Source organism: Bos indicus x Bos taurus, chromosome X (genome assembly GCF_003369695.1).
Source record: "Bos indicus x Bos taurus breed Angus x Brahman F1 hybrid chromosome X, Bos_hybrid_MaternalHap_v2.0, whole genome shotgun sequence".
NCBI lineage: Eukaryota > Metazoa > Chordata > Mammalia > Artiodactyla > Bovidae > Bos > Bos indicus x Bos taurus.
The window spans coordinates 11,248,738-11,275,284 of NC_040105.1; the positions used below are offsets into that span (position 1 = coordinate 11,248,738).

Below are 26,547 nucleotides of genomic sequence, written 5' to 3' on the forward strand. Positions count from 1 at the left end.
ACGAATAGAGATCATTCTGTCGTTTTTGAGATTGCATCCAAGTACTGCATTTCGGACTCTTTTGTTGACCATGATGGCCACTCCATTTCTTCTGAGGGATTCCTGCCGCAGTAGTAGACATAATGGTCATCTGAGTTAAATTCACCCATTCCAGTCCATTTCAGTTCGCTGATTCCTAGAATGTCGACATTCACTCTTGTCATCTCTTGTTTGGCCACTTCCAATTTGCCTTGATTCATGGACCTGACATTCCAGGCTCCTATGCAATATTGTTCTTTACAGCATCGGACCTTGCTTCTATTACCAGTCACATCCACAGCTGGGTATTGTTTTTGCTTTGGCTCCATCCCTTCATTCTTGCTGGAGTTATTTCTCCACTGATCTCCAGTAGCATATTGGGCACCTACTGACCTGGGGAATTTCTCTTTCAGTATCCTATCATTTTGCCTTTTCATACTGTTCATGGGGTTCTCAAGGCAAAAATACTGAAGTGGTTTGCCATTCCCTTCTCCAGTGGACCACATTCTGTCAGATCTCTCCACCACGACCCACCTGTATTGGGTTGCCCCATGGGCATGGCTTAGTTTCATTGAGTTAGACAAGGCTGTGGTCCTAGTGTGATTAGATTGACTAGTTTTCTGTGAGTATGGTTTCAGTGTGTCTGCCCTCTGATGCCCTCTTGCAACACCTACCATCTTATTTGGGTTTCTCTTACCTTGGGCGTGGGGTATCTCTTCACGGCTGCCCCTGCAAAGTGCAGCCATTGCTCCTTACCTTGGACAAGTGGTATCTCCTCACCGTTGCTCTTTTTTTTGAGCCAAAAGGTAGAGACATCCCAAATGTCCATCAACTGACAAACGGATAAATGTGGTCTATTCATACAATAGAATATTATGCATCAGTAAATAAGAACTACTCTTATGTGCCACAAGATGCATGAACCTTGAACACCTGCTAAATGAAAAAGGTGAGACACAAACAGATCATAGAAGATATGATTACAGTTCTGTGAAATGTCTGGAATAGGCAAATCTAGAGACACAATGTAAATTTGTGGTTGGCAGGGAATGGAGGGAGGGGAGAATTGGGACTAAGTGCTGTTAGGTGTGTCCTGGAATTGGTGGTGACAGCTGCAGCAAGCGCATGGTCAAATGTACATTCCTTGTCTGTTGACGTGCCCAGGGGTTTAATATGCATGCATTTCATCATGTATTTACTATGCAAGAGGAAACAACCCCAGCCAACCCACCAAATATACAACTGAAGCCTTTTCTTCCAGAATCTGCTGGTAACCCTGTCCAATCATGGAATGCACGGCGAGCTACCACCTTGGTACTTGGGGTCGGGGCCCACTCTTTCCGGCCTCTAGGTCAAGGTCAGCAAACTGCAGCCCTCAGGCCAAGGCTAGGCAGCCCTCTGTTTCTATGTGGCTCTTGAGCTAAGAATGGCTTTTACTTTAAAAACAGTTAAAACTAAACCAAAAAAAGAATATTATTGCATGACATGTGGAAAGCTTATGAAATTCAAATGTTTCAGTGTCCATAAATATGTACTGAACACGGCCATGGCCATCTATCTACTGTTGCTTGCGGCTGCTTTTGCACTGGGACAAAGACCCCGTGGCCCACAGAGCATAAACTATTTACCATCTGGCCCTTTATGAAAAACATCTGCCAAGTTCTGCTCTACAGATGAAGAGTTGAGTGAATTGTGTTTCCAGGAGGGAGGAGGGCGCCCTGGGCTGGAACCGCTGACAGGGCTCTGCTGGGTTGTGACTGCTCCTTTGGGCTGGAGCTGCCTCATCTGTAACAGGAGACGGCTTGCATGAAGGCTCTCTACAGCGTCTTTCCAGCTTTGACTGTCTCTAGGCGATGGCACCCCACTCCAGTACTCTTGCCTGGAAAATCCCATGGATGGAGGGGCCTGATGGGCTGCAGTCCATGGGGTCGCTAGGAGTCGGACACGACTGAGCGACTTTACTTTATTTTTTCACTCATCCATTGGAGAAGGAAATGGCAACCCACTCCAGTGTTCTTGCCTGGAGAATCCCAGGGACGGGGGAGCTTGGTGGGCTGCGGTCTATGGGATCGCACAGAGTTGGACACAACTGAAGCGACTTAGCAGCAGCAGTGTATCAAGATTCCAGTGTGTTTGGTGGCCCCCAGGTGGCCAGTGGGGCAGACCGGCAGCGATCTTGTCTGGGACAAGCCACGGGGGCCAGGGAGTCACGTGAGCACACAGGACACCGGGCTGGACACAGACCTGGGGAGCCAGTGTGCCTGGACAGAGCAGATCTGAAAACTGGCCCCCTCCAGGGTTCAGAAGCAGATGATTTGGGCCACTTTCATGTGTCCTAGTTTCGTAGATTATATGTAACCCAGTTCTGTTTATTTCTGTATTTAATGGCTGCGCTGGGTCTTCGTTGCTGTGCGGGCTTTTCCCTAGTTGCAGAGAGTGGGGGCTACTCTCCAGTGGTGGTGCATGGACTTCTCATTGCACTGGCTTCTCTTGTTGCAGAGCAGGGGCTCACTAGCTGTGGCGCATGGGCTTAATTGCCCCACAGCATGTAGAACCCTCTCAGACCAGGGATTAAACCTCTGTCGCCTGCCCTGGCAGGTGGATTCTTATCCACTGAACCCCCAGGGAAGTCCCTTGTAATCCAATTCTTTTAACCCTGGGGAAGAAGGAAATGGCTGATGCTAAATATTGGGGACCTGGAGAAAGGCATGGCAACCCACTCCAGTATTATTCCCTGGAGAGTCCCATGGACAGAGGAGCCTGGTGGGCTATAGTCCATGGGGTCGCAAAGAGTGGAACATCCTGAAGTGACTTAGCACAATTATTGGTGAAGGCTTGCAAGGCATGATAGCAGAGGCTGGCAATCTGAAATTCAGGTTTTCAAAGTCCGATCTAGCACTTCCAGCAGGTTTGTGGCAATTGACCAGGTAACTCTCATGTCCATAGAGTCTCCGTGGTGCTTCCTGTTTTCTCAGTTCTAACATGTGGCTCTTTATCCACAGTCCAAGGGATCACGAGTTGTCGGCATCGTCGCTCCAGCCTGGTGTCTGTCGCTATGGAACCATACTGGCCTGCTGCTATGGCTGGAGAAGGAGCAGCAAGGGAGTCTGTGAAGGTACTTTTGTAAAACCTCAGACCACCCAGTGCTCAGGTGGTTGGCCTGGGTCCTGCAGGTTTTCTCTGTGACACCATAAGCTGTCACCAGGTTGCCAGTGGCTTTCCCAGAGCAGGGACATAGTCCTAACTGACACCCAAGGTCTAAGTGCTTGTGAGATCTCTTCCCATTCAAAATATGGCTGACACCATCACCCTGGATATGATGTGTTTGTTTTAGGAGCCCTGTTTCATCAATTCTCTCTGCTGTTCTCTTAGTCAGTATGGCTGTTTTTGTTTTAACCTAGGGAACTGAGTTAGGCAAAAACAGGTCAAGAAATATCTCATTCTAATTATAATTTTCCAACCGACTTCTAATGAATTCCACTTTTTAATTATGAATCACCCAATCAGTAGGCTTTGGTCACAAACAAGAAGGTTAGCCATTTACTTTGTAGTTTGGTTATTCACATTTTCCAAGTTCATCGTGCCTATTTCTAGATGGTTTCAAGGGATGCATGCACATGTATGCATGATTCTGCTGTGTACATTTCAAACTAGGTTTCCCTAAATTGCTTTTGACATCATTTCTCAGACCAGTGTTAGGAACTCCGAGAGAGGCCTCTGACAGTTTGAAAAGAGTTGGGGAGGCTAGGGATGAGCACGGAGTTTTGTGTTGCATTGTTTTTCATGTAAATTTCTATACTAATAGACAGTTGCAGTGTAAAAGAATCAAATCTGTATTCTTCATAGCTGACTAACCAGGGGTACATATTTTCAGGGCAGGAATCTGGTCTCAGGGCTTTGTATATCTAGTAGGTGGTATAGAACCTGAATCCTTAATCTGTTAAGGGGGTGAACAGACATGTGCATGCAGTACTTTGGGCACTGGTACAGATCACATTGGATTATAAACTATAAAGACCAAGAATGTTAGCGATTTTTAAGAATAATAAGTCTACATTCTTTTTTCTGCTTTTTCCCTGCCCCAACCTCCTCCTCCTTGATTTAGCTGGTTCAAAAAATAATCTGGGCAGACTGTAGCTGCGGGGAGAACTTGATCATGTCTGAAATCCATGAAACATTGGCGGACGTTGATCTCGCTCCCACATGTTTAGTGAAGTCACTCAGTCGTTTCCGACTCTGTGACCCCATGGGCTGTAGCCCACCAGGCTCCTCCATCCATGGAATTTTCTAGGCCAGGGTGCTGGAGTGGGTTGCCATTTACTTCTCCAGGGGATCTTCCTGACCCAGGGATCAAACCCCGGCCTCCCGCATTGCGGGCAGACGCTTTACCATCTGAGCCACCAGGGAATCCCCCCACATGTTTGATATTATGTAAAACCTTGCACTGTCGCAGTTTCCTTATGAGGAGAAGAGTGGGAAGATAGTAGAAGAAATATTTGAAGGTCATCACTGCCTGCCTAGCAAAAGAAAGTTAGAATATTGCCCTGGGACTTTGTCGGTTGAAAAGGGTGGTACTCACACTGGTCAGGTGGGTCATGATCAAGGGCATTGTCTTGAGAACCAGACTGCCGTGGGTGACCTTGGGCAAGGTAGATAAGCTTGCTCAGGCTCCATTTCCTCCCTTGCAGACTTCTGTCCGTCAAAGCAGCAGGTGATGAGGGAGTTCAATGTTGCTTTTTTCTCCTTCTAAACACAACATGATACATTTTTCTTTGAAGTCAGTCAGGTGGAAAGGGTTAAAAACCACACAGGATATCTTATTTGGAATCTCTCTTACAGTCACAGGAACCTCAGGACCTCCGGCCATAAAACTTGCATGTCTCTGGTGTATAAATGACGGTGATCTTTGCTTTTCCGGAGGGGCTATTTTATAATTAGATCGGAGCAGTCTGACCATGGTGCACATAGCCAATCACATTCTCACCACTTTTGTGGCCAATATTCATACCAGAGGCCTGAAAAGAATTGAATGCCAGATGCTAAAGGGCATTCCAACACACTGCTCCCACTGCGTGTTTGGCAAGCCGAAGAGATGGTCAGCCCACCCTCTGCCTCCGTCAAATGTTGGCACAGTAAATGGCAATGATTTTTGTATCTATGATCTGTATCATATTACATCCAGTTGGCATGGTCCTTCTTGATGGTAAAGTCATACGCTCCTCGAAGCACCAGGTAACAGGCTGCTTAGTCCCTGATCACCAGGCCTCTGATTTTTAAGCCGTGGGGTGCATGGTGATGAGACAGGAATGCATGCCAACTTTGCCTGAACAGGCAGAGCCAGGCTCCAGCCTGTGAGGGTGCAGTCTGCCCCAGCCTTCACCTCCATTGACTGATCAGCCCTCAGTCCTTCAGAGGCCCTGTCTCTATGTCAGAGCTTTCTAGATCTCAGCCTCTGCCCTGCTTAAATCTGTTCCCAGGGCAGGGTCTGCTTCACTCAATATCTTTAGCCTTCAGATATGGGTCACTTAGTGAGATATGGGAGAAAGAGCCAGAAAGAGTGGATAAAGAGTGGATAAACACTCCAGAAAGATGGAGGAGTTTGAGTTTGCAGGGAAATTAAATGAGAGCTTCCTTTATCTAAAGCACACTTAAATCTCAGGCCATTTTAGACATAAATGGAATTTCCCTATGCCATAAATTGGCTGTTCCCATCACAGATCCAAAGTTACCGTAAATCAAAAACGTCTTTCTGGAGTGCTGACCTCCAAACAGCAATGGTATTAATATTCACCACTTCTCCTCTTTTCTCTTTGGCATTTATCCTGGGCTTTCCTGTCTGGACTACATTGAAAATAACTTTCCAGGGAGCAATCAGAAGTCTTGGGGGCTTAAAAAAAAGGTTTATTTTTCTAACATTTAGAGTTAAAGCTGCATCTCCAAGAACATAACCATAACAAAATAGACCCTGGAAATCCAATTCTATCTCGTTTGCCTCCAAAAGTAGAAGAACTTTGGTGGGAAGCGTGTTTTCCCATACCTTCTCTCACTTACGATCTACTTAGAGCCTTGAAATGTTTCCCTTTTCAAAGTTCTACACTTACTGTTTGTCATTCAAAACTATTTCAGTGTCTAACATGTTCACACTATTACATGCAGGTGGAGAAACAAAGATGAGCATTTATATCCCTGTTCTGAAAGCACTTAGCATCAGATAGTAGATAGAAGTCAAACATAGAAGTGAAATATCTGGCTAGTTCTTGAATAAGATGCAGATATCAGTTTTGTGGGAGAAGCCTGCCAGAGTTCTGTGGAGTTCTCAGAGATGAGCAGAAGTTCACATGTGGCTGGAGAAATCTGTACAAGCCTCTGGAAGGAGGGGCCCTACAAGGTATTCCTTGAAGGATTGTTAGGATATTAACCATTGGAGTGGCGGGGAGGGGTGCCGCAGGGTGGGGTAACAATAGAGAAGCAATAAAAAGTGCAGAGTAGGTCAGAGAAGAGCAGGCAGTCTGGTTTGACCTCATCGTTGCCTGGGTTCAGGGAACAGAGTAAGACTAAAAAAAGGCAGAGGCCACATCATGGTTATGACCCTGTCCTGGATTCAGGACCCAACAGAGATTATTTGATGACTTCTAGGCAATGAAATCGGTCCTGAATATTCATTGGAAGGACTGACGATGAAGCTGAAACTCCAGTACTTTGGCCACCTGATACAAAGAACTGACAGAGGATGAGATGGTTGGATGACATCACCAACTCGATGGACATGAGTTTGAGTAAGCTCCGGGAGTTGGTTATGGACAGGGAAACCTGGTGTGCTGCAGTCCATGGAGTCGCAGAGTCAACCACAACTGAGCCACTGAACTGAACTGAACTGAACTGAACTGAGGCAATGCATGGCATAATCAGAGCTATACTTCTGGAATATCCCTTTAATGTCACATCGGACATCAGTATTTTAGGAACGGTAACTGAGAAGTTGATTCTTGCACAAATATCCTGTTGAGAGGCACTTAGGAGAAATCAGTAAGGGAGTTAGGGAGCTAGGGAAGAAGCTAGGCAAGGATGTGACTTCAAGAGAAGAGAAGTTTGGCTTCATCCTGATCCCACAGGGAGCTCTGGAGTGTTAATTGCACCACAGCATTTGTCCTGCCCAGAAACCAGGGGCTAGGCTGTTAGACCTGTGCGTCAGCCAAGCCCTGGTCACAGACTGATGTGAGGAAAGTGAAGAGAGAGAGGCATGTGACAAATCTCCCAGACATCTATGGGCAAAGTGATTCCCAGCAGCTGGATAAATATTGGCTTGGGCAAAAATGTTTGTTTGGGTTTTTCTGTAAGCAACTGTAGAGAAACCCAAACAGACTTTTTTGGCCAAACCAAAATCGAGGAAATTGGTGGTAGAAACAGGGATAGAGGGGTAGGATACTCTGGATGATTGTTTGGGGAACAAGAAAAAATAGAGACAGCTGAGATTTTGAGTCCAGGTAGCTGGGAGATGAATGGTGACGTTAGCAAAGGTAGGGGTGTGTCAAATGGGAACATGGTGGAGTCTTTAGGAACAGGCTTGCCTAGGGGTGGACCTTCTATGAGCCAGAGAATCAATGTGCAGAGAAGTAAGCAAGCATTTCTGGCAATTGCTGAGTCACCCTTTCATATGCTGGCTGTTTCTGGGACTCCTAGTAGATCCAGAAAATGTGAGAGTCCATGATTCACTACCTGCCTAGTTTCTCTCTCATTCATTGCTTTTTCTCTCATTCCCATTCATGTCTTTGGGCTCTCCCATTTTCCTTTCTTCCTATCCACAGCGTTTTCTCCCTGTCTCCTCCCTATGAGCCAGACTCAAACTTTCCACCATCTTTGACTACGATTTCTTGCCTAATCCAATCTGTTACCCATCCCATCCTTGTTTCTCCTGCCACTTCAGTCATCCAACAAATATTTATTGAGTTCCTAGTTTGTGTCAGGTGTCTGGATACAGAAGTGGATAAAACAGAAAACCAAATCCTGCCTTTGGCATGCCTCCATGACCACCACTATCGCCATCACCATCATACTTGTGGTTCCCATCCTCAGGACCTTCCTGCCTCCAACCTGTGCTTTGTTCATTTTGGCTGATAATGCACAGAATGTAAAAATTTTGATCATTGAAGAGAGAAATGGGGAAATAATACAGAAGAGGAAAAAAAAAAAAAACAGTAGAAAGGGGGATAAGGACCTTGGCCCAGTATAACTATGGAGTTTCTTCCAGCTCACAAATCATATTCCATTTGTTAAATCTTTTGTATTTACATAGAAAAGTGGCTAATTGTGATGTAGGAGGCTTTTTTTCCTTTGAATGCCATTGGAGGTGTGGCAGTGCTAGGCAAAGTTATGGTCAACTTGCACTTGTGGGGTGAAGGGGGTGAGGAGATGGGGGCCAGTGAGCAGCCATGAAGAGATACCCCACATCCAAGGTAAGAGAAACCCAAGTAAGAAGGTAGGTGTTGCAAGAGGGCATCAGAGAGCAGACACACTGAAACCATACTCACAGAAAACTAGTCAATCTAATCACACTATGACCACAGCCTTGTCTAACTCAATTAAACTAAGCCATGCCCGTGGGGCAACCTAAGACGGGCAGGTCATGGTGGAGAGATCTGACAGAATGTGGTCCACTGGAGAAGGGAATGGCAAACCACTTCAGTATTCTTGCCTTGAGAACCCCATGAACAGTATGAAAAGGCAAAATGATGGGATACTGAAAGAGAAACTCCCCAGGTCAGTAGGTGCCCAATATGCTACTGGAGATCAGTGGAGAAATAACTCCAGCAAGAATGAAGGGATGGAGCCAAAGCAAAAACAATACCCAGCTGTGGATGTGACTGGTAATAGAAGCAAGGTCCGATGCTGTAAAGAGCAATATTGCATAGGAACCTGGAACGTCAGGTCCATGAATCAAGGCAAACTGGAAGTGATCAAACAAGAGATGGCAAGAGTGAATGTCGACATTCTAGGAATCAGCGAACTGAAATGGACTGGAATGGGTGAATTTAACTCAGATGACCATTATGTCTACTACTGCGGGCAGGAATCCCTCAGAAGAAATGGAGTGGCCATCATGGTCAACAAAAGAGTCCGAAATGCAGTACTTGGATGCAATCTCAAAAACGACAGAATGATCTCTATTCGTTTCCAAGGCAAACCATTCAGTATCACAGTAATGCAAGTCTATGCCCCAACCAGTAATGCTGAAGAAGCTGAAGTTGAACGGTTCTTTGAAAACCTACAAGACCTTTTAGAACTAACACCCACAAAAGATGTCCTTTTCATTATAGGGGACTGGAATGCAAAAGTAGGAAGTCAAGAAACACCTGGAGTAACAGGCAAATTTGGCCTTGGAATACGGAATGAAGCAGGGCAAAGACTAGTAGAGTTTTGCCAAGGAAATGCACTGGTCATAGCAAACACCCTTTTCCAACAACACAAGAGAAGACTTTACACACGGACATCACCAGATGGTCAACACTGAAATCAGATTGATTATATTCTTTGCAGCCAAAGATGGAGAAACTCTATACAGTCAACAAAAACAAGACCAGGAGCTGACTGTGGCTCAGACCATGAACTCCGTATTACCAAATTCAGACTTAAATTGAAGAAAGTAGGGAAAACCACTAGACCATTCAGGTATGACCTAAATCAAATCCCTTATGATTATACAGTGGAAGTGAGAAATAGTTTTAAGGGACTAGATCTGATAAATAGAGTGCCTGAAGAACTATGGAATGAGGTTCATGACATTGTACAGGAGACAGGGATCAAGACCATCCCCATGGAAAAGAAATGCAGAAAAACAAAATGGCTGTCTGGGGAGGCCTTACAAATAGCTGTGAAAAGAAGAGAATTGAAAAGCAAAGGAGAAAAGGAAAGACATAAGCATCTGAATGCAGAGTTCCAAAGAATATCAAGAAGAGATAAGAAAGCCTTCCTCGGTGATCAATGTAAAGAAATAGAGGAAAACAACAAAATGGGAAAGACTAGAGATCTCTTCCAGAAAATTAGAGATACCAAGGGAACATTTCATGCAAAGATGGACTCAATAAAGGACAGAAATGGTATGGACCTAACAGAAGCAGAAGATATTAAGAGGTGGCAAGAATACACAGAAGAACTGTACAAAAAAGATCTTCACGACCAAGATAATCACGATGGTGTGATCACTCACCTAGAGCCAGACATCCTGCTATGTGAAGTCAAGTGGGCCTTAGAAAGCAGCACTATGAACAAAGCTAGTGGAGGTGATGGAATTCCAGTTGAGCTATTTCAAATCCCGAAAGATGATGCTGTGAAAGTGCTGCACTCAATATGCCAGCAAATTTGGAAAACTCAGCTGTGGCCACAGGACTGGAAAATGACCGTTTTCATTCCAATCCCAAAGAAAGGCAATGCCAAAGAATGCTCAAACTACTGCACAATTGCACTCATCTCACACACTAGTAAAGTAATGCTCAAAATTCTCCAAGCCAGGCTTCAGCAATATGTGAACTGTGAACTTCCAGATGTTCAAGCTGGTTTTAGAAAAGGCAGAGGAACCAGAGATCGAATTGCCAACATCTGCTGGATCATGGAAAAAGCAAGAGAGTTCCAGAAAAACATCTATTTCTGCTTTATTGACTATGCCAAAACCTTTGACTATGTGGATCACAATAAACTGTGGAAAATACTGAAAGTGATGGGAATACCAGACCACCTGATCTGCCTCTTAAGAAATCTGTATGCAGGTCAGGAAGCAACAGTTAGAACTGGACATGGAACAGACTGGTTCCAAATAGGAAAAGGAGTACGTCAAGGCTGTATATTGTCACCCTGCTTATTTAACTTATATGCAGAATACATCATGAGAAACGCTGGACTGGAAGAGGCACAAGCTGGAATCAAGATTGCCGGGAGAAATATCAATAACCTCAGATATGCAGATGACACCACCCTTATGGCAGAAAGTAAAGAGGAACTCAAAAGCCTTTGATAAAAGTGAAAGTAGAGAGTGAAAAAGTTGGCTTAAAGCTCAACATTCAGAAAACGAAGATCATGGCATCCGGTTCCATCACTTCAAGGGAAATAGATGGGGAAACAGTGGAAACAGTGTCAGACTATTTTTGGGGGCTCCAAAATTACTGCAGATGGTGACTGCAGCCATGAAATTAAAAGATGCTTACTCCTTGGAAGCAAAGTTATGAGCAAGCTAGATAGCATATTCAAAAGCAGAGACATTACTTTGCCAACGAAGGTCCGTCTAGTCAAGGCTATGGTTTTTCCTGTGGTCATGTATGGATGTGAGAGTTGGACTGTGAGGAAGGCTGAGTGCCAAAGAATTGATGCTTTTGAACTGTGGTTTTGGAAAAGGCTCTTGAGAGTCCCTTGGACTGCAAGGAGATCCAACCAGTCCATTCTGAAGGAGATCAGCCCTGGGATTTCTTTGGAAGAAATGATGCTAAAGCTGAAACTCCAGTACTTTGGCCACCTCATGAGAAGAGTTGACTCATTGGAAAAGACTCTGATCCTGGGAGGAATTCGGGGCAGGAGGAGAAGGGGATGACAGAGGATGAGATGGCTGGATGGCATCACTGACTCGATGGACGTGAGTCTGAGTGAACTCTGGGGGTTGGTGATGGACAGGGAGGCCTGGCGTGCTGCGCTTCATGGGGTCGCAAAGAGTCAGACACAACTGAGTGACTGAACTGTACTGAACTGAACTGATGTAATTCAGAAGCGAAGCACTACTCAGTATTTTCAAGGTGAACATAAACTGGAGAGGAAGCAGATCACCCTCTGTATTGTATATCACCATGGATTTCTGTGCCACACAGAATGCGGCTAAGTTCAACACGTGTGCATTTCACTGGGCTGACTGTTCTTTTTGTTTATTGAAATATAGTTGACTTACAATGTTGTGTTGATTTCTGCTCCACAGCAAAGTGATTCAGTTATATATATATTTGTATTCCTTTTTAATATTCTTTTCTATTATGGTTTATCACAGAATATTGAATATAGTTCCCTGTGCTCTACTGTAGGACCTTATTGTTTATTCATCCTATATATACTAGCTTGCAGCTGCTACTCCCAAACACCCAGTCCTGCCCTCTCTCATCCTCCCTTACCGCTGGCAACCACAAGTCTGTTGTCTATGTGTGTGAGTCCATTTCTGTTTTGCAGATAAGTTTATATGTCTCATATTTCAGATTCCACATGTAAGTGGCATCATAAGGTGTTTGTCTTTCTCTTCCTGACTTACTTTAATTAGTATGATAATCTCTCTAGGTCCATCCATGTTGCTACAAATGGTATTATTGTATTCTTTTTCATGGCTGAGTAATAGTCCATTGTATATATCTATCATGTCTTTTTCACCTTTTACCTTTCAGTGGATATTTTGGTTATTTCCATGTCTTGGCCATTGTTGATAGTGCCTGTATGTATCCTTCCAAATTAAACTTTTGTTCAGATAAATGCCCAATAGTGGGATTGCAACTCTATTTTAGCTTTTTTGAGGAACTTCCATACTGTTCTCTCTAGTGGCTGCACCAATTTACATTCCCACCCACAGTGTAGGAGGGTTCCCTTTAGTATATACTCTTTCCAGCATTTATTATTTGTAGACTTTTTGATGGTGGCCATTCTGCCTGGTGTGAGATGATATCTCATTGTAGTTTTGATTTGCCTTTCTCTGATCATTAGCCATGTTGAACATCTTCTCATATACCTATTGGCTCCTATTCTTTAATTGTCAAAATACCTTTTCTTTCGACAGCTATGTGTGAACCTGGATGCAAGTGTGGTGAGTGTGTGGGACCAAAACAAATGTAGATGCTTTCCAAGATTCACGGGGGAAACCTGCAGCCAAGGTCAGTACTATAGACCACGGTGGTGATACAGACCTACCCCAGGGCTTTCAGAATCAACTCAGGCAGTGCAGTGGTGTTTGGGACACAGTATAGCACTCAGGATTCTGTAGTATGTAATTCTGATCTTCAAACGAAAGTGGTTTCAGAATGAGATTTTTCAATCAATCTCTTCTAGAAAAACATCAAAGTCATTCTGATGCTTTTGTTAGGATGTCAGATGAAAAACATTATTTTCCCTCTGAACAATAATGTTTATTGTTTTTTTAAGCTGAGGAAGCAATGCATATATTTTATTTAAGAAAATCCAACAAAACAAGAGGATATAAATTAAAAAGTGAGTGTGAACACCCACAGTCCATCCTCCACCCATAGCTAAGAGTTTGACCTCCATCTCTGCAGTTTATTTTTTGTTATAGTTACAAATATGGATATTTCTCATGGGCATTTTTGCATGTCAGCACATAGAGAGCTGTCTCATACTCTTTAAGGCTGTATCCTAGTCTCTAGATCAAATGCTTGTGTCATTTACATAAAAATACTTTAACCACTATTATAGAAGTTGTCCCCAATGTTTTGCCACTACAAATAGCGCTATCTCAGTCATTATCCTATGCATATCCTTGCATCTTTGAGTATTTTTATAGGGTAAGTATCTAAAAATGGAATTGTTGGGTTGAACGGCATGCATATTTTTATTGTAATTGATATATTTTAAAAGGCAATTTATGATTTTTGTCATAAGCTGTTTATCTAAATATATTAAAGCAGTTATAATATTAAGAAAAGTGGTTCTTAAGGTGGCCAGTTTTGTCCGCTAGGAAGACTTGCCAGATACAATACATATCCCTGTTACTGCTGCTAAGTCACTTTAGTCATGTCTGACTCTGTGCGACCCCACAGACGGCAGCCCACCAGGCTCCCCCGTCCCTAGGATTCTCCAGGCAAGAACACTGGAGTGCGTTGCCATTTACTTCTCCAGTGCATGAAAGTGAAAAGTGAAAGTGAAGTTGCTCAGTCATGTCCAACTCTTAGCGACCCCATGGACTGCAGCCTACCAGGCTCCTCTGTCGATGGGATTTTCCAGGCAAGAGTACTGGAGTGGGGTGCCATTGCCTTCTTCGATACATATCCCTAGTTAGATTTAAATCTTATTTTCAAATGCAATTTCACATAAACAACAAACATTTTATAGTGTATGTATGTGGCAAATATTGTATGTGACATTTGTACACTGAACAAATATTAGTCATTTTTCTGAAATTAACATTTACCCGGGCATCCTGTATTTTTATTTGATAAATCTGAAAGTCTTACCCCTGAGGTTATCTGGCGGTGCCTGGAGACATTCGGAGGGGTTACTACTGGCATCTGGTGGGTAGAGCCCAGCTGAACATCTATAGTGCACAGGGCAGCCCCCCACTAAGGGTGATCTGGCCCCAGATGTCCACAGTGTGGAGGAGCCCAGGCACCAAGAAACCTGTGCTAATTAAGAAAGGGTCCCCAGTTCTATAACACAGTTAAGCAAAGAGCAGAAAATCCAGTTCAGCTGCCCTTAGGAAAGAACCCTGCCAGGGTTCTAGAAGGGTGAATAGAATTCCAGAGAAAGCCAGGGGTCTGCCCCACTCTGTCCCCCAGCCCCCAGCTCACTGCCAAGGCCACATGCTCACATAGCCTTTCTCTGTGCTGGCAGACCTGCAGGCTCAGGGAGGAGACTCTAGCTCTCCTGTCCCGACCCCAGAACGGGGGCCAGCACCGCCAAGGGGCTCCTTAGAACCGTGTCCAGAAGGCTTGAGGGAAGTGCAGCAGGAGCCATGCTCTCAGAAGTAATAATTCAACCATGTCCCTTAGCAGAGCTTTTCCCACCAGAAGACCTGCTTTTCCATATGTCTTGGATTCTGTACCAAGATACCTTCTCAAGAGAGTTGGAATGGAGAAGGTGTTTTTTCATGCTGCTTTTCAAGTCCCGGCAAAGTATTCACTTTGACGGAGTGTCCAGTGGCTCAGATGTGGGGCTGTCTGGCTTTTCCCCACAGCCTCCCTGCCCCAGGGCCGCCTGATCAAAGTCCATGTATATCCACTGATGGCCACAGGCTTCAACCCAACTGATGTCTTTCCCCAAAATGCTTCTTGCAAGAGACGCCTCTGACTTAGCGCCAAGTGATGGACTATCCCTGGCTTTCCTGTTATGTCCAACCAGCATTATTTGATTCATGCATTTGAAGCAGTTAGGATCCATACAGGAGATGGTAGTGTACAGGGGAGTGGCAGTGGAGAAGGGGGTTCAAGTGTCCAGCTAATGTGCTGGAAAAATCTCCATGTAAGGTTCTTCTCAGAGGTGAAAGCAGCCACTTACTTGTTTTCCAGAATGGCCTTTGCCTGTTACTGTGCGGAATTTTGGTCTTACATGGAATTTGGTTCTTTTCTCCTTTCTATATCTGCCTTGGGAGAGTTATGACATGTGGCACCCACATCACCACGTGCCCAAAGACAAAACCCATGATGGCTTTACAAGTTTTTTCCTTATGTATCACTTTTTATTTTAATAAAATCTACTTCATTCTTAATGTTTCATGTTTTAAACCCTGAAAAGCTCAGAGAAGAAAGCCCCTCTCAATCTTCCCAGGAGGTAACCATTATAAACGTGTAGAGCCTGGTCTCCCAAGGTTTTTTTTTTTTTTTCCCCTGCCTGTGCCACATTGCTTGCAGGATCTTAGTTGCCCAACCAGGGATAGAATGCAGACCCCAGCTGTGAAAATGCTGAGTTTTAACCACTGGAATGCCAGGGAATTTCCCTAGGAAATTTTTCCTATGCTTATTTTAAAAATGTGTTATCTATATACATATTTTTGTAACCTTTTTGTGTATCAGCGTCCTCTGAGCACCTTGATATGGGATTAAATACTGTCCTGTGACCTGACCACCAGTAATAGCTGCCTAGCAGGGCTCCGTCAGGAAAGGTGTGAGACAAGGCCATTTGGCCATCATGAGGCCGCTCAAAATAATAATTGAAAGGAGACAGTGCTGTTGGCATCTGTCACAGACTACCTGGAAGAGCTTTAAAGGCAGCAGTATCTAGATTATGTTTTAACTTTTTATTCAAGTAGGAAACACAAAATTGTACACCTGTCAACAATGTACAACTGCATGAATGCTCAAGAACACCCATGTAGCTGGCATTCAGATCAAGAAATGGAAACTTAGCCTCCCTGAAGACCCCTCATGCTCCCCTCCATCACTTGCCCCCAGCCCCCAACAAGGGACTGTACCTTGTCTCTCACACCAGAGTCACTGTGCCTGGATTGTTTTGTTTCTTTCACTCATGCCTGGTTTTCAGTGTGTGCATTTGTGTCCAGCTTCTCCCAGTCAGGATCATGTTTGTGAGTTTCATCCACAGTTGTTTGTACTTGTGGTTTGCTCAGCCTCACTGCTGTACAGTTTTCTATTGCGTGAGTGTACAAGTCATTTATCCATGCTTTTCAGAGGAGAGATTTGGATTCTTCCTGGTTTGAGGCAATTCAGAATAGTGCTACTGTGATCATTTTAGCATGAGACTTTTTGGTGGTTTAGTTGCTCAGTCGTGTCCAACTCTTTGCGATAGCCCTCCAGCCTCCCCTGTCCATGGGATTCTCCAGGCAAGAATACTGGAGTGGGCTGCCATTCCTTCTCCAGGAGATCTTCCTGACCCAGGGATTGAAACCGGGTCTCCTGCATTGCAGGCGGATTCTTTACTGACTGAGCCACCAGGGAAGTCTGGTGGGCATGTACCCATGTTTCTGTTGGACATTTGCCCAGGAGTGGAATGGCTGGCTCACGAGTGTCTGTATCTAGCTGCCACACAGTTTTCCAGAGTGGTTGTGTCTATATTTGCATTCCCTTCAGCAGTGTAAGATGATTCAGTTTGCTCCACACCTGCACCAACGCTTTAATGATGGTCAGAGAAGAGGCGAGTCACCACCATTTGTACCTACCTCCACAGCTGGCATCCAGGGTAGGCCAACCCCATTCCACATCTGGGTGTTTCCTCCTTCAGTTCACCTTTCTCCATTTCCTGACTGCCCCCTGCAGATGTGACTGAGTGTGGATTCAAACCCCGGCCGTGCCAACACAGATGTGTAAATACACACGGTAGCTACAAGTGCTTTTGCCTCAGCGGCCACATGCTCCTGCCAAACGCCTCATGTTCCAGTAAGTTTCAGCAGCTGGCCTGCTCTTGGTCAATCCAGAGGCTTGACTTTTGGCATTTAATGCTTGGGGCAAAGTTAAATTAAGTTATTGGAGGGGAAACACCCACCCCAAAGACTCTCACATCACCCTAGACTAAAACATCTTTGCACACTTATTTTTTTCAATTTATTTATTTTTTAATTGAAGGATAATTGCTTTACAGAATTGTATTGATTTCTGCCAAACATCAACATGAATCAGCCATATATATATAGGCCCTCCCTCTAGGACTTATTTTTAATTGTAGTAAAATACGTATATTGTGCAATTCACCATTTTGATAATTTTAAGTGTACTTCAGGCATTTTATACATTCACAGTGTTGTGCAAACCATCACTGCTCTCCAGAATATCTCCATCACCCCAAAAGGAAACCCTGTCCCCATTAGCAGTCACTTTCCACTCATCTTCTCCTCCACCCCAGCCCTGCATTCTATCTCTCTGGATTTGCCTGTTCTGGCCTCGTTGTTTTTAAATAAAAAGACTAACTAAGGGGAAAGATACATTGAGTCTCTCTATATATGCACAGATGAATTAGAATTCTTCATGAAAAAATAAGCATACTGAAAATATAAGCATATTGTTTGAGGAAGGTGATAAATCTCAGTTCCATCTCAGGACATCAGTTCTTCCCACCAGCTATCTTTCTCACGCCCCTTGCCCCATGCTCAAAGATTAGTGACTCTTGTTGGAAGTCCATTCCAGTTCACATTCCTGGAAAGAAAAGCCCTTCTCTGATAAAGAGAACCCATATCCTGTGGGGCCTAAATGTCTATATCCGTTCATTTATTGAGAAGGAAGGCTTTTCAGGTTTTATGTCACAGCTGAAAAGCAAATCCATCTGCCCTGCCACTCCCAACAAGCCTGCAGCTTGTGCCTTCTGCCAGCTTCCCATGGTTGCAGGGTCCTCTGACTCCACAGCCTATCCTGGGCTGTCCCTCCATTGGTTGTAAAATCCGGGCTCCTGCATAGCTCACTTCCCCCACCCCTGCCTCACCCTTGAACTGCTGGCTCCACTTGGCAAAATGCCCCAACACCACTAGAGTCTCCATTAGCAAGCATGTTTAAGAGATAAAGCAGGCATTCAGAGAATCTTTTTTTTTTTTTAATTTTTTTGAGTATTTAAAAAAAAAATTTATTATACATTAAACAGAAACCCCCAAGAAACAAATACGTAGCTTAATGAATTCTTATAAAGCCAGCATCCATGTAACCCCTATCAAATAGAACTTTGCCAGAACTACCCCTGTCACCCCCCAGCCCCTTGGGAACAACTGTCCAGGGTTTTCTAGTCATCACGTAACATTTTTAAAAAGATATATGCTAATGGATGTTTCTGAAACATTCCACGAAAGCCTTTTTAGTGCCAAAAAAGATATCTTTCTCCAAATGGAAGAATAAAATGAGGTAAATTTTGAAGATTAATTTTGAAAGGAGACAACTAAAGAGAAAAGGAATAAACTAGAAATATAACCATTGGTCAGTGTTTGCTGCATTACTGTTGCCTGGGTGTCTGTCCTGGTGCCCTCTTTGCCTATTACTATACATGTGAGGGTTGCCTCTGCCTCCCTGTTTATAGCTTCCAGTGGTCAGGTGGCCCTGAGTGTCTCTCACGGATGCTGATTTTACTTACCCAGCCCTTTGCAGTCTCTTTCGTCCAGCTGGTTGACTGGCATGTTATAGATGCGGGTGTATAAAGAGAGGATATTCATGTGCTCCCCTGTTATAGGCACTTTTGATCCATATATACTGGAACCCTACTCGGGATATGTGTTTTTGTGAGACACGGTCTATTTAGCAATGAGTGACAGAAAAATCGAACTAAATTATCTTTACTTTTAAAAGCTGGAGGCAAGCAGTTCCAGAACAGGTCACCAAGGGCTCAGCCTCTGCCATCTTCAGGGTATTGATTTCATCCTCATGCTTGTGGCCTTGTGGTCACAATATGGTTGCCCTAGCTCCAGATATCACACACACATCAAAGGTAGGCAAGACAAAGGGAAAAGGAGCGATGCCAGGAAACAAATGCCTCTTTTGTGTCCATCCTTTTTGTCACGCAGCAGCATCTTTTCCAGAAACTCCAGCAGACTTATCTTATTATCTCTTTGGCTATAACTGAACCATATGGCCACTCCCTTGTTGCTGCATGGGAAGCTAGGAAAAAGATGTGTAACTGGCTTTTCAGCCTCAGTAATGGGAATGGCTTTTGGGTAGCTGATCAGCCTTATCTGCTGCGTGTTTTAATACATGCACCTAAAAGACAAGGTTTAATGATTTGAGTGACTCTCAAGGAGGCTAGATATGAATGGAGAGATGGGTAGAATTGGCATTTTTTTTACCCTATTTATTCAAATGAATCATCTCTATCAGAGGTTGCATTTCAGCCAATAGTAGAGACCAGTCAGGTGACTTAAAGGATCTTGTATAGGAAGAGATAGAGATGCCGTCTTTGGTGACTGAGGGGTGCATGCTCTGCCTAAAGACAGTCAGGTGCAATGCACTGGCCAACAGAATCAACCGGGGGGCCAACAAGACACCACCCCTGTGCACATTCCATTTGGATCTCCATCTGGGACTCAGATGATGAAGCTTATCCTCTGATACCATTCCACGTGTTACATTTCATGTCTCAGGGGTCAGGGATCGTTCCTTAGTGACCATTTTTTTATCATCTCCTGGGGAAAAGGCTAACCCGTGCCTCTTTTCACAGACTTTAGGACGTGTGACATGACCAACTGCCAGTACGGCTGTAAAGACACGGAAGAGGGGCCACGCTGTCTGTGTCCATCTCCGGGCCTCCTCTTGGCCCCCAATGGAAGAGCTTGTCTAGGTAGAGTATCCAGAGTTACCTGCTCCCCTGACTTCTCCCTTTACTCCATTCCTCCTTTTTCATCCGTCACAACCTACTTGTTGACTAGACATCGAAAGTTCCTGAAATGACAGATTTATGTCCATTTCCATGACATTTATAGCACGAATGTTTTAGATGCACTTTGCTGTGCTAGAGGAAACACTTTTCTATAATTTGTTGGGTTGCCTGATGCCATAATGGAAAAAAATACAAGTAATTTTATTTTTGTGTATTTACCCTGCACTTTTTACTTCAACTACCAAGTTGTATATACTCTTAGTGTATTTAACTATATTGCACTAAAGATAGATAATATTATGACCAAGTTAACACATAGCATTAATATGGGATGTCAAACCAAACAGAATGTTGAAAGAGTTCTTAATCTCTTTTGATGGAAGCAAGCAAATAGCACTATGATTTAATATTCTAACTTCTGGACTACAATAGAAATATTTTTCAGTTGAAGTCGTTGGTGTTTATTTACCGTAAATGTATTGATACATAACTTGATAAACCACATTTAGAAATCTCACTCAAATAGATCCTAAATCAGTTAACCACTTTAATAGAAGTCTGTATAAATTAAAATTTTGGTTCTGCTCTTTGAGAGCAGGCAAATATTTACTTCAGTTCATAGGGTTTAATGCTCTTCAGTAAAATCAGATTTATGTCAAGGCTAATTCTTGACCAAATGAATCCAAGTGTTCACCCACCTCTTTGATTTGTCTAGTGCCATTTGCATTGGAGGAGGAACTTGATGTACATGAAAGTGATCCCTGAAAAATAATTTTGGTCAATCCAATACTTACTCGTTAATTATATCAAGAATGCAAAAAGAACAATAAGCCAGCACCAAATTTCTTGTTTAACCACTGTTTCAAAATAATGATGGTTCCAAATTTACTTGATTTGACATCTGAAAGTTAAGGCAAAGTCTGAGTCTTAATGGTTTGGTCAGCATAGCTGTCAGCCCCTCTGTGATGTGACTTTCCATGGTAGCAAAGGAAGGAAGCCTCTTGTCTCCTAAGTTGCATCATGGCTTCATTCCACTTGACCCACCATTTATGTATCAGTACATTCTTTAGATACTGTGTTTCTGATTTGGGACAATATGACAGGATTTGGAGGCTGTTGCTAATGAAATAATTCTTTTGTAAAATGCAAGCTTTGAATGTTTGTGTATTAGGTTTGCCATGCAATATCCATAGCTGGAAGAATATTAATTCCTTCAGCAAAATGGAGTGTCTGTGTACCAAGTGCCAGCCGTATGTTCCCTGCCCCAGAAAAGGCAGGGCTTAATGAAAGAGAAAATGTGAATAGAAGTAATGCCATTACAGCAAGATAATACCTCTAAAATAAGCTGTACAAAGTGATAGAAATCCAGTGAATGTGCCTCGGGGATCTAGAACTCTTCCCGTAGGATAAGATGTTGGTAGCAGAATAATCAGTTTTCCAGTGAAGAAACCACACGTGTGTGTGCGAGCTGTGTGCTCTGGGTGCAGGCACAAGAATGTGCTGGAGGGAGGGTGCTTTCTTGGTGTGTCTGACGTGTCCTGGTTCTCCATCCTAGACATCAATGAATGTGTCTCTGATAAAGCCTTCTGCCCCTACAATCGAAGATGTGTGAACACATTTGGAAGCTACTATTGCAAATGTCATGTTGGATTCGAACTGAAATATATCAGTGGCTGGTACGACTGTGTAGGTAAGAAACCTATAGGCTTTTTTACAGGTATTTATACATCAGTTCAGTCTATTAGTTGAACCATCTACTGAACTGACCAGCTTAACAACACAAAGAAAGCTATATTTTTCTAAATTTTTGTCATTTGGGAACTCTGATGACATGAATTACATGAAGCCAGGTTCATCAAAGTTTAATGTAAAGATTCGCAGTCTCTGTAGCTCTATTATGGAGATAAATAGCTTGAGATGATTTTTGTGGGTTTTTTGAAAAAAATTGATTGGTTTCGTTTTGTTTATATTTTTGGTTCTATTTCCAGGTATAGCTAAAAGTGCTGTTACTTCAGTTGTGTCCAACTCTTTGTGACCCTATAGACCGTAGCCCTCCAGGCTCCTCTGTCCATTGGATTCTCCAGGCAAAAATACTGGCATGGGTCACCATTTCCCCCTCCAGAGGATCTTCCAGACCCAGGGATCGAACCCGCATCTCTTACATCTCCTGCATTGGCAGGTGGCATCTTTACCACTAGCACCACCTGGGAAGCCCTGAAAATGAGGACAGTGAAGCATATTTATATTTGATAAAAGGAGGAATAACAAGTCCTGCTTAATCTTGACCTCAGTGGCCCTTGCCTAAGTCTCCCTCAGGAATGGCTTTAGAAAAATGAATGAAGGAGGTGCAGTGTTCTCTTTCCTCACTCCTCCTTCAACCCTTCCATGGTTCCAGCTCTATGTCCCCTAAGATGTTCGCTTTCTGGTGTCATCAAGATGACTCTATGATAAGACTGAGGTATCACTCAGCTCTCGGCCCGATACGGGTGAAATCAGAAATCCTGTCCCTTAGGGAAGGAATTCCAAGTCTCAATGAGCAAGTGAAGTGGGGTGTTTGGGGAGCCCTTGCACGGCTTCCCATTGCCCTTGATAGAGCATGAATGGGGCTGGTCCTGCAGACATCTCGGCCCCCTGGGGATTCCTGTTTACATAACGTGCCCATGACACACATGTGTGCGTAACACGGAAAGCTGACAGCAGCGGGGAAAGTAAGGTTTCTTTCCACCCTAAGCTCAGAGCTGACCAGGACGTGTCCTGTGTAATTGTGTTGGGGAAATATCCATTCCTGGGTTTTGAACACATTGTATGAAGCCTCCATAGCTCTTCCCTCAAGCCTAAAGGCCATCCTAATCTGGCTTGTAACATTCCCACTTCTTGTGAGCTGGGATCCTCCAAGATGCTCCAGAACCCACCATCTCTGGGGTCCATCTCCAGACTGTGTCACAGAGTTGGAGCCTATTTCCTGAGACCTAGAGGGAGATGCTACAGGACAGGGTGGGAGTCCACACGGGGAGCTGTCAAAGGAAGCAAATCTTTGTGATTTAACAAGTGATTAAGATCAGCACCTGAGCCCCCTTGTGGCTGAGGTAAAAACAATAGCCTAGGGGACGTCCTGGTGGTCCTGTGGTTAAGACTCTGCACTTCACGTGCAGGGTGGCACAGATTTGATCCCTGGTCAGGTAGCTAGGATCCCACATGCCACATGGCACGGCCATAAAGAAATTAATTAATTAAACAAGCAAACAATAGCCTGTTTTGTGCGCATATTCCCCAGGCAAGAATACTGGAGTAGGTTGCCACTTCCTTCTCCAGGGATCTTCCCGACCCAAAAATCCAACCCATGTCTCCTGCATTGGCAGGTGGGTTGTTCACCACAAGTGCCCATGGGAAGCCCTCGAGAAGTATAGCAAAAAAGCGGGAGGGAAAAGAAGGCCAAGGAAGTTGTCACATGGGTGGAATTCAGTAAACTTTCTGAGTCTAAACCCAACAGACGAGCTCAGACCGGCCTAACCCCTGCTCCTGGCAGCCTGTGAACAAAAGGTTCACGTTTTTCAAATGATGTCAGTGCTTCCAAGCCCGTCTTGTTCTTTGTGGGCAAGGAGTTCCAATCCCTTCTATGTATAGAATTTACTTTCTGATATTGTTATTTAGTGGTAAGTTTGGCTGATGACAATGTTATGCAATCAAGCCTGAACAACTAAGAGATGTCAGGAGCCTTGATAAGCAGGAGAGGAGGTTTCTGTGGGGGAGGTGAGCTGCAGACACCCTCCCTCCATACCGGGCAGCAAGCAAAGCCAGGGCTTTGGGCCAAGGTGCCAGGCATCCTCGGCTCTTCTGAGCTCCCCAGCCACACAGGGTTCACTGGCTGGGTGGAGTGGTTGGCCCTGGAGTTACTCAAGTTCAGGGGATAGTCTTTCAGCAAGTGCTGTTACCACAAGATGATTCTTGCGACTGTTCACATTTTCAGATATAAATGAATGTGCTGAGAATACCCACACGTGCAGCCTCCATGCCAATTGCCTCAATACCCAAGGATCCTTCAAGTGCAAGTGAAAGCAGGGGTATAAAGGCAGCGGACTGCAGTGTGCCCGTAAGTGCACTTGGTCACCGCATCTTTGCTCTTCCCTATAAAGCATTTGCTCCTTGTCTCCTTCCTCCCTTTCCTTCTCCCTGCTCCTTCCTCTCTGGTGTGTTGGGAGCAGAAGGGGAGCAGGATGCCTGCATACAGTGTTTGGGAACTTAACTCCGCCTCCGACTGTTCTTCTCAGCTAATCAGACCACAGCTCCAGTTCTCACAGAAGTTGTAGGCACTGCACTTAAAGGACCTCAAGGATTCTGAAGGTTCTTCTGCTCACGACATGTTTTCAAATACTGAAAATAAAATTTGAGGACGATGACACTGAGCAAATGCATCAGTCAGGACAGGCTCGGTTATGGGGCAATACCAAACATTCCTGAAGAGTCAGTGGCTTAGAACCGGAGAAGGTTTTTAACCATGTGAGTCAGGACTTTTTTCAGAATGTATAACTGAAAAAAAAAGTACAATGAAGCGAACCTCCCTTTGTCATCCTCCTCAAGCCTCTATTCACTTTTTTTTTTTTTTTAAGTTGAGTCAAGTCTCATGGTTTCTGCTGATGAATTCTTTAATGCTCAGCTGGTAAACTCTGAAACATTCAATGAAAACATCACTGCTGTCAGAAGCTGCACCAATAATCACAGTTTCTTTTGCCACTTGTGCTATACCCAGAGAGAGTTGTCAGGGAGTTTCTTGTCCACATTGTCACTTAGGAATGCAGGCTGACAGAGGTCCCACTGTCTTATGGTACCATGGTGTCAATCCGAGGCTGAGGGTTCATCACAGCAGTTAAAGAAGTGTGGATGATCATGATTAAGCTTGGAAGCAGGGGAGAAAATATATCTAATCCTGTCACGCATCCTGAAAGAGAAGAAAACTAGAAATCATGGTGAGCACCCGGAATATCTTCCAAGACCAGCCAGCAAAGATCATAGGTCAGTCACGTGCCTGACCAACCATGTCCCACTCTGTTTAGTCACCTGGGCTTATCCTTTGATCATGTCCCTTTTAGCATTGGCTCATTGTGTGCCAAGACTTATTGGCCACCCTGACTCTACTCTCTCATAGATGCCTTAGGAGCATAGCCACATATTCCAATAAATATGGCTGTAAGTCGGCCCTTGACCTGTATCGCATCCTGTACCCCCACCTGGCTGATACTCCTGATGACGACAGAGCTGAACTCAGTGATGGCAAAAATAAACAGCCCACACACCATGATGGACTCTGAGCACCACACTCATAAAAGATTCATCATACCCCAGCAGCACTGGATGAAATGATGTACACAAGAGTATAAGCAATGAAGATGAAGTATAAGCAATGAAGAAATCACATTCTGTGAAGAACTGCCAAAAGAACTGGGCAGCATTTAACCTGGAAGAAAAAAAAAAAAAAAAAAGGTGTGGAAAAGCAGACACAGTGCCTGTCAATATTTTGAGGAATGTAAAGTAAAAAAGCCAACTCACTGGAAAAGACCCTGATTCTGGGAAAGATTAGAGGCAGGAGGAGAAGGGGACGACAGAGAATGCGGTGGATAGATGGCATCCCCGACTCAATGGACATGAGTTTGAGCAAACTCCAGGAGTTGGTGATGGAAGCGAGGCCTGGTGTGCTGCAGTCCATGGGGTCACAAGGAGTCGGACATGACTGAGCGACTGAACAACAACAAAAGTAAAAGTGCTTTCCCATAGCCGAAGTAGGCCAAGGGCGGGACTGCATTCTCTCTGACAAATTTCCCCATCAGGGATCTCAGAGTGAAGAGAACCTGTGGAGTGGGGACCATGGCCTCCAGGAGGGCCCCCGCTTTGGTTAGAGATGGGATTCAGCGACTCCTCGGTCTCCAGTAGCTTGTTGCTGTGGTTTCCATCCCTCTGTGTAGACGTGCCCATGGTGTCCTTCTGGAACTTTATTCAAAGAAAGGCTGAGAGACTGGCTTCCTGTGCAGGGATGTGCATGGGTAGGTGGGATGGCGGGAAAGATGCCATAATTTTGAAAGACCTGCAGAGAAGGGATGGAATCAGTAAACCTTCCACACAGGATCAGTGGTCAAGGGCTCCCTCATGCCACCAACTTTGCACATGTCCATTCTGGCCTCGCTGGTCTCAGGTCGTCTGGTCGACAGCCCAGCTTAGGGCTAGGAAGGCCTGAATTTGAATCTGAGCTGTACCCCGTGCTGCCTGTGGTCTTTGGCCAGGTGCTCCACCTCTCTAAACTCAGTGTCTTTCTATCTGAAATGGGCCCCGTGGTGGCCCTTTAGCGAGTCCTCAGAAGGGGCCAGGCCACCATCCCTTGGAGACCCCTGACTCCAGTGAGGTGGGGGACAGTTCTGTGCATGTCCCAAGCCCCAGTGCAGTGGACTCTGCCTGCATTTTGGCCTTGCGCCTTCCTCCCAGAGCTAAAGCCCCAAATTCTCACCCCCAAGGATAGTCAGTCCTCAAGCCGTGGGGGCCGAGGATCTACACCTCAATCCCCTA

At 44.5% G+C, this 26,547-nt stretch overlaps 1 protein-coding gene across 1 annotated transcript in view; it reads left to right on the top strand.

The window, feature by feature from the left end:
- The first annotated feature begins 2,862 nt into the window (after positions 1-2,862).
- EGFL6 (EGF like domain multiple 6) overlaps positions 2,863-26,547 on the top strand; it is a 41,797-nt gene continuing 18,112 nt past the window's right edge. Inside the window, 8 exon segments of the mRNA XM_027534720.1 lie at positions 2,863-2,945; positions 3,021-3,133; positions 12,809-12,852; positions 12,854-12,902; positions 16,968-17,087; positions 19,837-19,956; positions 21,551-21,685; positions 23,963-24,085. Of these exon segments, the coding sequence (XP_027390521.1) occupies positions 2,863-2,945; positions 3,021-3,133; positions 12,809-12,852; positions 12,854-12,902; positions 16,968-17,087; positions 19,837-19,956; positions 21,551-21,685; positions 23,963-24,085 (787 nt within the window).